We start from the raw sequence: 13,179 nt of genomic DNA, 5'->3' as shown, positions 1-13,179 counted from the left end.
GGTGTGTGTATTTCGCACACAATGCGTACATACTACATAGAATGCAGATATGAGTTATTAATAACACTAATGCAGACAATGCATATGGACAGAATCTATGTAAATCTCTGCCCAGTGTTCTACACTACTAGATGAGAAATGGATTTTTAGTCGTCATGTACGACAGCTGTAGTGTTCTTCCGGCGAAGGCAACTTGCATACTGAGATTATGCCATTCCATCTCCTAATGCTGAAAAACCTTGCAGCATAATAATGATCGCAGGTCAGTGACAAGGATGTCGATCTCCAGAAGTGGTGTCGGTGTAGCCTGTTTGGCCAGCATTTTGGCAAGTTCATTTCCCGGGATTCCGACATGGCCTGGCGTCCACACAAACATCATGGAATGACTGGACTGTTCCAGGGCATAGATGGACTCCTGGATGGTCGCTACCAAAGGATGGTGGGGGTAGCACTGGTCAACAGCTTGTAGACTGCTCAAGAAGTCAGTACAGAGAAGAAACTACTCGCCAGGGCACGAGTTGATGCACTCAAGAGCATGAGAAATGGCCGCCAGCTCTGAAGTGAAAACACTGGCAAGGAGTGCTGTTCAATATGTCCTCTTCGATTATACAGAAAGCCAATGTGACAATCAATATAAAGCTGCCAGTGTAAACCACTTCTTGGTCCCGATACATGTCAAGAACCGAGAGGAAGTGACAGCAGAGAGCTGCGGGGTTAACCAAATCCTTAGGACCATGTGAAAGGTCCAGGCAAAGCTTCAGCCTAGGTGTACACCATGGAGGGGACACCTTTAGTAACTTTTCTTTTGAAGTTTTAATATCCTTTATCCTGAGGACATCTGTGAAGTAATAATTTGTATACCCAAAAAATAAACACAAGTCTACCCTCTGACAATACTTCAAAATCTCTCATACCTCCTGGGTTCTTTGTGATTCTTTGCATTATTAGACCTTTTGTAGTGAGACGTTACCTACCGTTCAACAGCTAAGAGAACAAAGACATTGTAATGGGCAGGGGATGAAGAGGGGAACACCAATGAGACTGCTGAGTCAGTTAATTAGGAATACTTTAATTTACATGATAAAGTCACTACCTTCAGAATCTTTCGGTATTTCACTGTTAGCAGGTTCAGAAACCATTTTCCAATCAATTGCTTCATTCACGTTTGCTTCAGCTGGTTGAGAATAGGATTATGGCTCTCAATGATTAAGTTATTAGAATCCATACATAATTTCCCTGGCAAGTGTGGCCAAGGAACACAAAATATATCAGGATACATGTGAAAATAAAAAGTACATATTCTCATGCCATCTCTCTCTCTCTCTCTCTCTCTCTCTCTCTCTCTCTCTCTCTCTCTGTGTCTGCATCCCTTCTTTCCTATCCCTGAACAAAAATTATATGTATGTATAAATAAGAATAAAAGTATAATTATTTTGGAACAAAATGCTTCTTAAAGCAAATATGTTGCAACTGGCATGTCAGTTTCCAGACTTACTAAAGAGACGTATGTACATTGTACTTTAACTCTGCCCTGGATGTGAAACCAACATGAAAACAAATATACAGCACATTGTCAAATATGTTGCACATCCATTATGGGTACTTTCTTTACAGAGTTATTCCACACAGTAAGAGGACTAAGAATGGAAATCAAAGTGGATGATCATGCTGAGGAGAAAAAGCAGTGAGTGCTCACAAGTAAATTACATACACCTCAGTCTGTCTGATATGATGTCACTTTGTATGTCTGTGGCGGGAGAGGGAAAGGGGGGGGGGGGGGGGGGGGGGAGAGCACTCATGCGCGCGCGCGAGCACACACATTTTATTGTCTGAAAACAAATATAACTGGGGAGTAAGGCTCACATTGCAATTTTTGAGCAGAGGATGGGAAGATGATGATACATAAAAAAATCAGCTTAACTCAAACAACTGGAACAGTTTCAACCAAACTTAGTAAATTTATGTAAGTCTTGCTACCCATAAAAAAATAATAAATCCCTGTAGGAATAAGCCATACATTGCAATTCTCAAGGTGGTGGTGCAGAAGATGAATAGGACAATCCTCTCATAATCAATTAAAAATAGAAGGCAAGCCCTCTATCAAATCAAAGAACACTTTGCTAATAAAGAGCAAAATTCTAAAAATAGTAAGTGAGAGTTTGGCCTTCTCATCTGAGAAGAAAGTGCTGAGTTAAAGGATAGTGCCTTATATGAATGCAGATCAAAGCACCTTTAACTAGCCTCTGTGGATAGACCAAGATATGTCACAGTTTCTCAAGGCCCTTTTCACATCTCATCTGCTCCATTGCCTTCCGAATACTGGGTTGTACACAATGCTTTTGTTATACCTGGATCAGAACAACAATGCTCCTGACAGTTGTTTATAAGGCCAGCTACCCCAGCAACAACAGCCAGAGCACGAGTTTGATCATACCATCTGCCTTGCGCCCAACTATTATATCACTCTGCTATCTCTATTCTTCCATGATTTATTTCTCAAGTGTCGCATTTCTCCTGCGGTATTTGGTAGCCAACTGTGAAATCCCTTGAGAAAGTGATAAGGCTGTTATGACCCAGCAAAGTGAACTCAATACTGCATGTTAATGGGGAACATATAACATACACAGTACAGAACCACAGAGTTGTTGCTACCAGAGCCAGGTAGTCCTTTCGTTTAACAGCAAAACAACCACCCCTCATCAATGCTCAACTGTCGTTATTCTTATCCAGGTATAGGTATACATACCCTCATATCATCGACGGAGAAACAAAAACAGAAGACTAAAGAAACTCCTAGCCAAGATCCATCAGTGCAGAGAGACTTAAATTCCTTTTATTTCCTTTCATCATCATCATCATCCTTGTCCTCCTCCTCCATCAATGTGGGGAAGTAGTAGTATACGAGATCAAATTACTCTTGTACATATGTGTTAGGGAAACAATTTTTTTTTAAAGCAGAGATAGTCTTTAAGACAACACTAGCATCAACGATTCACAACTTAAGCTGGTGATTCATGAGCATATAATCATGCTTACCTCCCACATCTGAATATGTTTAACCACCTACCTCGAGGGATATGCTGTAAGCATTAAGACAGAAGAGTCTGGTTACAATTGCAGCAGATCTGTTTTCATTTCAAGGATAAAAGGCTTTCACAAATGTGAATAGTTTATGAAGGCAGAAGGAGAATGAATTTTGAGACATTCCTGGGGGCCGTGCCACAATCCTCACAATGTGTTTGACCTTTTTATATCACTTAGCATCAAAGATGACAATTAAAAAGGATTGAGGCAAATATTTCCAATTTTTTAAGTCAGACAAACCTATACCAGCACAATCAAAGAACATTGGAACATCAAAAAACTATGTAAATTAGAACGTAGTGGTATGGGCATTGTTGATTCATAATATTGCATATTTGGTGGCTTTTCACCTTCCCACCTGCTTAGTGTCCTACTGAGTACACACAGAGTTTGTTGATGATGATATTATGTTGGTTGCCCAGAAAGTAATGCACCGCATTTTTTTTTCTCAGCTGAAAACAATGTGCAACATTACATATGTATTATTTGAAGTCTCCAAGAGAGCGCGCCAAGTTTCCGTCACTTCCGACAAATAGCGTACCAGCAGAACAGTTTCAAAATGGCGTCTGTAGATGACGTATGTTACAAGCAACATGCTGTCACTGAATTTATCACTGCAGAGAAAGAAACTGTGGTGAATATTCACGAACACTTGTGCAAGTCTGTGGAGCATCTGCTGTCAACAGAAGTAGTCAGTCACTGGGCACGGAGGGTAAGGTCATCAGAGGGCAGTCTGGCAGAACTCCACAATTTGCAGCAGTCGGGGAGACCATCCATAGCTGTCATAGCTGTCACACCTGACAGCCCTGACCTAGCCCCCTCAGACTTCCACCTGTTTGGGGCATTAAAGGTCGCCATTTGTGGAAGACATTTTAAAGACAATGAGGAGGTGATTCAAACAGTGAAACACTGGCTCCGCCCCAAGGACAAGGACTGGTACTAACAGGGCATACATGCCCTTGTTTTGCACTGGAAGAATGCCACAGAACACAATGGAGATAACATGAAAAAATGGGGTGTGTAGATAAAACAACATTTTTTCGTGTGTCAAACAATGGAAAATCCATGATGGAATGTAACAATACCACAGAAGGAAAGTTGCTACTCACCATATAGCGGAGATGCTGAGTCGTGATAGGCACATCAAAAAGATTCACACAATTATAGCTTTCGGCCATTGAGGCCTTTGTCAGCAGTACACACACACACACACACACACACACACACACACACGTCTACTGCTGACAAAGGCCTCAATAGCCAAAAGCTATAATTGTGTGAATCTTTTCGTTGTGCCTATCGCGACTCAGCATCTCTGCTATATGCTGAGTAGCAACTTTCCTTCTCTGGCTTTGTTACATTTTTTCATGTGTGTAATTCTCATTATGTTCCATAAAGAACCGTTGCATAACAAAAATATGGTGAATTACTTTCTGGGCAACCTTTGTAAAATAAATAAGTAAAACACACACCACTCCCACTCCTCTACACCACAATCAGCAAATGAAGATCCCTGATAACTGCAGAGGACGTGGTGCAGCTGCTTCTTGCGTCTACCTCAGTCATGTCACGTGATTTTGTATATCTCTCTGTGACAATGTCTCAGTGTTGTCACAGCTTTATTGTTTTTGCTTGCAGCTATTTGCACTTTGCAATTGAAAGCTGGTGACAATGCTATCTGCTGTCAGGGATCTTCTTTCACTGTCTCTACTAGAGCTGAAAAATATACAAGTTTCCTACCTGACATGGAACTAATACCACCAACATCATCATCTTCATCATTGACATGTTCAGATTTTTTTATCTTTTTCTCTTTCACTTCCTTTGGTTTAGAATCAGACGATTTATGGTGCTTGTGTGAAGTGTTGGTTTTTGATGCACTATCTGTTTTCTCTTTTGTCTTTTTTTTGGAATCTGTTTTTGATGAATTGCTGTCCTTTAAAACACTATCAGCTTTTTGTTTCACATTTTCACTTTTTTCCTTCCTCAGTTCACCTGTATTATTACCGACTTTATGTTTATTATTTTTATGTTCATGTTTATGATCTTTATGCTTTGAATGTTTTTCTTTGCTGTCACTAGCACCTGTCCTTTCATTTACCTTGTCACTATCACTCTTTCTACTATGTTTATCACTACTGTGGACCTTCTTTTCTTTATGTTTATCATGTTTTCGGTGTGACTCTTTGTGATGTTTGTGATGGTGGCTACTACTTGAACCGCTGCTGTGCTGCTTTGAATGTGACCCATGCTCTGGAGCCAATAACGTGCTGTCACGGTCACTGACATCATTACTGTCATCGTCGCCGTCATTATCACCATCACCTTCTTCCTCTTCCTGTTCTTCATCTGTATAATGTTCTGCATTAATTGCTTCAGTCACTCGCTCATCAATTAGCATTTCTTGTGATTCTGAGCCTTCATCCGAAAGGTTTTCATTCTCACTGTCATACTTTTTTCTTTTTTCATCACGTCTGTGATTTTTGCTTGAGTCTCTCTTCCTCTTGTGTGAATGTCTCTCTCTTGTGTTGTTTGAATCTTGAGTTTTATGACTGTCCTTATGTTTTTTTTCACTGCTGTTTACATCCCTGTGTGTTTTGTCCTTGAGTGACTTATATTCATGTCTACTACTGTCTGTCTTGTGGTTCTCATCCTTCCTGCTTTTACTGGGAGTCTCTTTGTGACTATGCCTACTGTTCTCCTTTACCAAAACAGTGTAACCTCCACTATCACCATCCTCCTCCTCTTCTTCTTCTTCATCTATAGCATTTGTTTCATCAACTTCTTCAGTGTGCATCTCAGTTCCAGTTTCATCTCCAGCTTCTTCTCCATCATCATCACTGGACTCTTCTTCAGCAACCATCTGCTTCCATTTCATCACAGTATACTTTGCGGCTTCTCCAACCTGCCCCTCATATTTCCTTAATGCATTTACAGTACGGCCAACACCAGTTTCCTTAAGAAGCTGAACCGTTATTGGTAGGCGACATAGTTTATTGATGCAGTGCAACATCTGTAACAAAACATATATTGCATAAAATATTTTTAAACATTAGTTGAATGATAAGATTACACCTCAAGAAAATATATTTGTAAAGTAAAATGCTACGTGTGTGTGTGTTTTAAACTTTATATTTCCATAAAGCTGAAAGAATCACATGTAACAGTAATCAGAAACAAATTGTTAATAATGACTTAGGGAAAAACATGCATCTCAAAAGGCATCTATGCAACTCAGATCTTTAACTGAATTTTGGGATTTTTTTAAAAAAAAAAAAGTTAATGAGTTAATTTCCCAGTGAGGATGTGGTCATTACATAAGGAACACTTGGTGCATAGAACAAAGATGAGAAAGACAACTGGTAGAGGCCTATTTGACAGAAACCATTTGGTAAACATTTGTACTGATGGGTCAACAGAAGCGTCTGATTCCAAACATCTGCTTTGACCCATGACATAAGTGTGTGTGTGTGTGTGTGTGTGTGTGTGTGTGTGTGTGTGTGTGTGTGTGTGTGTTTTGATGGTGCTTTGTATTTTGTTTTTCATAGTTTTAGGTGCTGGCTTTTTCGTATGAGCAGTTGCAGTTGACCTATATAGGTCAAGGGAAGTGTCTAATTCATGTAGATTTTGTAATTATCTTTTTTGTTTGTCATCTTGTGTGTTTTGCGATTGTTGTTCTTTTTTTATTGGTATATTTAGCTTGTCCCCTCCCTAAAACACCCAATTTCCCATGGTTGTCCCGTTAGTTTGATTGTATTTTTGGAGGGAGATGTTATTGTCTTATTTATATGTATTTTCGTGTTTGTTGCTGTGTGTATGTAGTGATATCATAGGTGTCATATTGTAGGCGCTTAGAGTAGCCATTTCCGCCATACTGATGACGTCATGGATCAAAGCAGATGGGTGGAATCTGAAACTTCAGTATTCCCGTAATGATTTATAGACATTATATACATAAGCCCACATATCCAATTCAAACACACCTCTATAAGACTTCCCATCATATACATCCAGCTACACATTTGTGTGTTGGAGTTACTGATAAATGGAAGTAAGTACCACTACAAGATAACAGTCAGAGATGCTAATATGAAAGTAAGACAAAAACTACAAAATGATGATTTGATGTGAAACTTCAGTTTTGATATCAAAAACAAGAGCTCTTACATTAGTGGAATATGTTTGCTTATAACACAGTTTTTCATTAAAAAAAGAAACCAAAAATGAGCTTGGCAAAGACAAAATAACTAAACTAAAATTATTCACATCTCATTAAACAGCAGCTAAATTATACAGGATGTAGCATTCCTAGACCACTTTTTAGCTGTAATCAGTCATAGACTCACAAGATGCACATTAAAAGTGGATACTAAGCTAGAAATAAAGCATCCCACAGACAGGCTGTCAGAAATGGGGATTATGAAAATTATTTAACAGAACAGTTTGCTAGATTAAATTAAGCAAAGAGTTCAAATTCTTTGAAATATGAGATGGAACAGGCATGGGGGAGGGGGGGGGGGATACTATTTAACAAAACTACTTACATTGACGGTAAAATAATTTGCAGGTATGAAGAAAGCAAACAGAAAAGAAAATCTGAAATAGATTAAAGAATGGGCCACGAAAATAGGAAAACAATAGAATACACTGAATTAATGTGATCTAGGTAACTTCAAGAGCATATGAGAAATAATATTACATAAATAGGTAACAGAAACAGCAAAAACAAAAGAGGTACAAAGAAAATGAGAAAGTAACCTGCAATGGGCAAACACCACACTTCATCAGTTAAGACAGCAAACAGCATAGTAAACAACCACAAAGAAAAAACTGTACAAGTATTTATATAAATGATTTGTCCAATATGATGACAAGTACTGTAGTTCCATATTAAATGCAGATGACACTGCCTTTGTTACAGTTGATAGGGCGTTGTACATACTCAAACAGAAAAAAAGTGCAGAACAACGCTGAATATCCTGTATATGGTTTCGAGCAAATGAATTGCAAACTAACCACTCTAAAACTGTAAATATTGTTTTCAGCCTACATAACAACTCTAGTGCCTCAACTAAGGTCCTTGGCATTCATATTGATCAAAAATTAATTTGAGAAACTGGCACTAAATATGTATGCAAAAAATTAGCCTGAGTTACCTATATGCTAATTAAACTTAGGACTTGAGTGACAGACCAGATACTGCTGAACTCCTATTATGACTTTTTTCACAGCGCTCTCACATAAGCAGTACTGCTTTAGCACAATTCCTCTGGAGTAAAAAGAATGTTTATTTGGTAAATAAAAGTCATTACAGGCACTGCTGGAGTAAGAAACCATGTATCATGTAGATAATACATTGAAGAGCTCAAAATACTGACAGTTGCATCGCTGTTTATTCTCAGCTGTTTGGTGCATATGACGGAAAACAAAGATAGCCATAAACTGCAAGGGTCTATACATAACATGTCAAAAGCAGATGATGGACATACCAATTAGTGAACTTCAAAAAAAATAGTTACACATGCATAGGGATACAGTTATTTAAAATTTTACCATTTACAGCACAGTGTATCACTGAACATCTTCAGAAATATTATGGAAAGGGGGCTTGAACAAAAATCGTTCTACACAATAGAATAATTTAAAATACATAATAAAAGTGATGTACACTTTTAAAGGTGCTGTATGATATGACAACTATATCACTTTAGCTTTTCCACAAATGTTATTGTATCATACTGTTTTGTTTTATTTTCACAACACATTTATATTCACTGATTAACATACATCAAGCATATCTCATTTATATTTGTTAAAATGTTTCTCATCATGTATACTGTGTTATACATATTGTTTCGCTTTTTGTCATTCAGTATGACACATTTATACTCAATGATTACTAAACTTGTCCAATATGATGTTAAAAATATACGACTTATTAATGCACCTATGCACTGTATGTAATCAACCAAAGAATTCTTTAAAGTCTGAACAATTCAAGAGACGCACTATGACAACAAACAGTGAACAGTGAGAGCAACAGCAGATGACGCGCATAAAGCCAACACAAGTAAGAAGAATGGAAAGGCACCTAAGGTATTGTTTCAATAGATATGCTGGAAGATAAGTAATATTAAATGCACTTGTAAAGTACCTCACAGAATGGCAGGGAAAGGAGACAATTTCCCAAAATGGAACAATGGTGTACCTGTTCTACATCACAAGAAAGGGGAATTGCCAGACAGAAAAGTAAAAAACACCCATCAGCCTTCTTTCCACAATGTACAAAATATTAGCTCAACTCACCAACAACTGCATAAAAAACAGCATTGGATTTTAATCAACTGAAGGAAATGTATACTTTAAAAGTGAATACAACACAATGGATCACTTGCAAGCCACACTGAAATTATGGAATGAAGTAATGAATGTCAATTAAATGCTTATTGAACTTCATGTACTAAATTTCAACAAAATCTAGTAATAGTACTTCATAAACAAGGCACAGGTTGAACCGAAGTCATTATTGTGAAGATTTTACATGTGAATGATACACCTTCCGTTATACTTTATTAGGTTAATAAGATGTGCATGACTGAAAGAGACCGGCAAATAGATTTCAGATCACCAGAACTATTTTCTAAGGGAAGTTTACAGATCCTGAAACTGGGTAAATGAACAGCAAATGTGTGTTAATGGAGCATGTTGATACATCTATGTTTTGTTGATGGCCATCATTCTGCTTGCCCAAAGATGGTGAAAAGACGTTAAAAATAACACAGGAGCAACAGGGAAATGTATAGACGCAGTCCATAACATACGGTAATGCGTACAGGAGACTTTTATCCAAAAGTGACAATTAAGGGGCTACTGGTCGTGGTTGTGGTGTTGGCTTTGTTTATCATTTCCGCTACACTACAGTCAACAACTACAGGAAAAATTTGAATGTTGGGAGAATGGTGAGGTAACAAAATACGCATTTTTATTGCTTGAAATTCTGTGTAACATGCATGCAATGTCAAATAATTTCTTTAAGTGAAGCGTTTATATGCTTTTCGCATTACCAGCCTAAATGAAACAATTACGTGAAAAACTTTAAAGATGTAGTACAGATAGCCAAAATAAAATGTACACAAAATTAAATTCAAATACAACACCATGTGCGATACACTATACTAGGAAAACAATCCTCCTACATGACAGTGTTTTTTTTATTTTTTCTGTGAGGTAAAGAGGGTGAACATAATTTCAGGAAAAAGGTTTGAGGCTATGGTTTAATTTTTGTGTTAGTCAAGTGTACATTATTCCACGGCTACAAATGATTTGACATTGCACGATTCCGGACGTGTCTTATTTTAACATTGTGCTGGCTCATTTATATAACAACGAAAAACAAGTCACGGATCTTGAGTAAATGGTGTCAAGGGAGACATTGGGCACCTACTACGAGAAACTCGTACTGCAAGCAGTGTCTGTTACCAACGCATATTAAACGTGAAAGGAACATAACGTCCGAAATGTTTTTTCAACAGGAGATATGATATACAAAGTTTGAGTCCTGCAGTTCTTAATATGTGTTATTCTCACCCTTTCCTCATCTTCCTGGCATTTTTCTATGCTGCGTTGGTAATGTCGAATGACATCGACAACCGACATTTTGTTGTAACATCTGTTTCCTTACGAGGTCAAAGTTAACTGTTTTTTGTTTCCAAGTACGACTTGACAGTCATACATTCGTCATTCTCGCGGTACAGATCGCGACCATCTACTCCATTAGGGATACATGAGAGAATATATATTTTTATGACGACGGTATTTTCCTCTACTTTTCTGCCATAACCTTATCAAATCAGACCACGGCACAGATTTCTCCAAACATAATTGACTCCATAGACGCTCCATTGCATAGTCAAAGGTGATCTTACCTCATAGATGTTCACATTTTTCCACCCCGCTAACACGCAGTAGAACAGGAAATAAATACTGTCCACAGTTCGGTACCGCAGTTATCGTACTCATCGAGTCTCAGTTCATTATTAGTTACCAACACCAGTAAGAAAGCGACTCTTTAAAGAGTCGAAGTCTCACATTTATAAAAGGTTTGAAATTATGTTTAAAGTTTGTTGGAAGTCGCTAACTGTTCTCACTATGAAACACTGGATGACCAGAATGAGTGTAATTTGCGATCCATTTTAAGCAAAGAATATTTTTTCACTCATTTGAGTATTATACGTCCATCTTCTGAACTTGCTGTCGCAAGAGTCTTGTCTGTGTATCGTACAATGATATAAATTTCCAAGTACATTCAGAGGTATATGTGGACACAATATTTAAAAAGTATTGTGAAGTGCATTGTTAGCTGCAACAAGCAGAAGACGTGCTTTCTTGATGCTGCACATTTTAGCGATTTTGATCGGGATGAACTTTCGCTGCAGCGTTCCTCGTCCGCGCGCCAGTCTACAAGTGTGTACAGAATCACCTAATTTAAAAACGCGTGAAATACGCACGTTTATTTATATATAAAACATGACTCAGGAATTTTCCCTTGCGTGAGACCGCGTGTACAAAATGGTGTGCCGATTTAAAATTCTAGATTTGCATACCTGCATGTATTGTGATTTACTGTTGGTTGGTTGGTTTGTGGGGGTTAAAGGGACCAGTGATTTACTGTAAAATTTCGCACAATCATGAGTGCCGCAATAAACGAGGACTATTATCATCAATCTTATTCTTAAACTAAATGGTGCTCTTTTAAAATATTTAGGTACAGTAGGCCTTTCCTCATTCAAAAGAAAATTTCATTGTACAATTATGTGAGAAACAAGTTAACTTGAGAATTTTCGGAAGCTTTCAAAACTATTTTCATAAGTTACTGGTATGAATGTTTTAGATATGTAATTTGTTTCGTAGCAAATCAGCAGTTCAGACAAAGAATACACCACCCAAGAACTTTATTGTATATCAACGCAAACAAACATGTGCTTCTAGAATTTTGAGAAGCTACCATTCTCCTTTGCATAATCTATGCATAACTTGTAGCAAATCACCATTTGTGATTTAGTTACTTTAGCGAATATTCTAACTAATATATTGTGTTACATCTAGTTTTCCCTTAATCAGGAGCAGTCCTATATACTATCTGCATTTATCATAAATTTCCTCTGTCTTCGAGTTTGCCAACAACTACAATTAACAACCAAACCTTTTTTGGAAACTAGTCATTTTTACTACAGGTTTTTGTGTTGCCTTCATAGAAATCTCGTTTTATAAGATAAGCAGCGGGATTTATTTAAAGTTATTTGTTCACTTTCTTTTAATACATCGCATCAGCCAAAATGCAGTCACAATGTAAATCCCGTACTCAAACACAGAATGACATAGGTGACGTTTGTAAGCAGCTGGAAATCACTCTTTGCTACCGTCAAACGACTGGCAGCTGCTGCAAATCAGTGTGTTGAAAGAGCTCCTGAGAGTCATATATCTCAGGTATCTATACCAGAGATACTTCATGTACTATCCTCTCCAGTGGATACTGTTTCCTGTGCATAAAGTACAGGGCCTATCATTACTCATCCATTTGACTCCGTGTGGCATGTCGGTGGTAGATCTAGGCGTCCTGAACAATGTGGATGGGGACCAGGGAGGACTCAGGGTTTTGTACTGATCCCCCTAACCAACAAGTTTGAGGTGCTGTCTTTCACTGAAACTGAAAATGTGCCAATGAGACTCACTGCACCTATTTTGGGGAAACCTGTTTTGTCCCGTGTAAGGAGGAGGCAAACGCAAAACAGTAGGGGTCTATTAACTGCCAGGAGTTCAAACATTCAGCAATTGATGGTACCTCTTAGGAAAATGACAGCAATTGCAGGAAAGGACGCCAGGTGCACTCTGTGTGTTTGCCTTGGGGTCCCATTCAACATGTTGAAGAGGCTATTCCAGCAGCCATTGAGGGAACAGGATGCAACAAAGTGTGATCGTGGCCCTTTGGTTGTGTGTCGAGTACAGTGACTGAACCATAGATTTTGTCCATCCTGTGAGATGCTAGGCTGCGACTTCGTGGACTTGCACCATAGGGTTGAGAACTGTAGGGTCCTT

General features: G+C 38.2%; 1 protein-coding gene across 2 annotated transcripts in view; it reads right to left on the bottom strand.

Annotated features, from left to right (window-relative positions):
* LOC126334639 (transcription elongation factor B polypeptide 3) overlaps positions 1-10,995 on the bottom strand; it is a 156,730-nt gene extending 145,735 nt beyond the window's left edge. Inside the window, exons 1-2 of one of the 2 annotated variants that reach the window (XM_049997078.1) lie at positions 10,672-10,995; positions 4,825-6,097 (exon numbers count right to left, since the gene is read on the bottom strand). In XM_049997078.1, the coding sequence (XP_049853035.1) occupies positions 4,825-6,097; positions 10,672-10,740 (1,342 nt within the window). In that variant the 5' untranslated portion in view covers positions 10,741-10,995. The remainder of the gene's footprint in view (positions 1-4,824; positions 6,098-10,671) is intronic. The other variant, XM_049997079.1, reaches the window with a different exon arrangement.
* Between the last annotated feature and the right edge of the window lie 2,184 nt (positions 10,996-13,179).

Source organism: Schistocerca gregaria, chromosome 2 (assembly GCF_023897955.1).
Source record: "Schistocerca gregaria isolate iqSchGreg1 chromosome 2, iqSchGreg1.2, whole genome shotgun sequence".
NCBI classification, from domain to species: Eukaryota; Metazoa; Arthropoda; class Insecta; order Orthoptera; family Acrididae; genus Schistocerca; species Schistocerca gregaria.
Note: the sequence above shows the minus strand (reverse complement) of the source record. Positions and strands in the feature narration are given on the sequence as shown.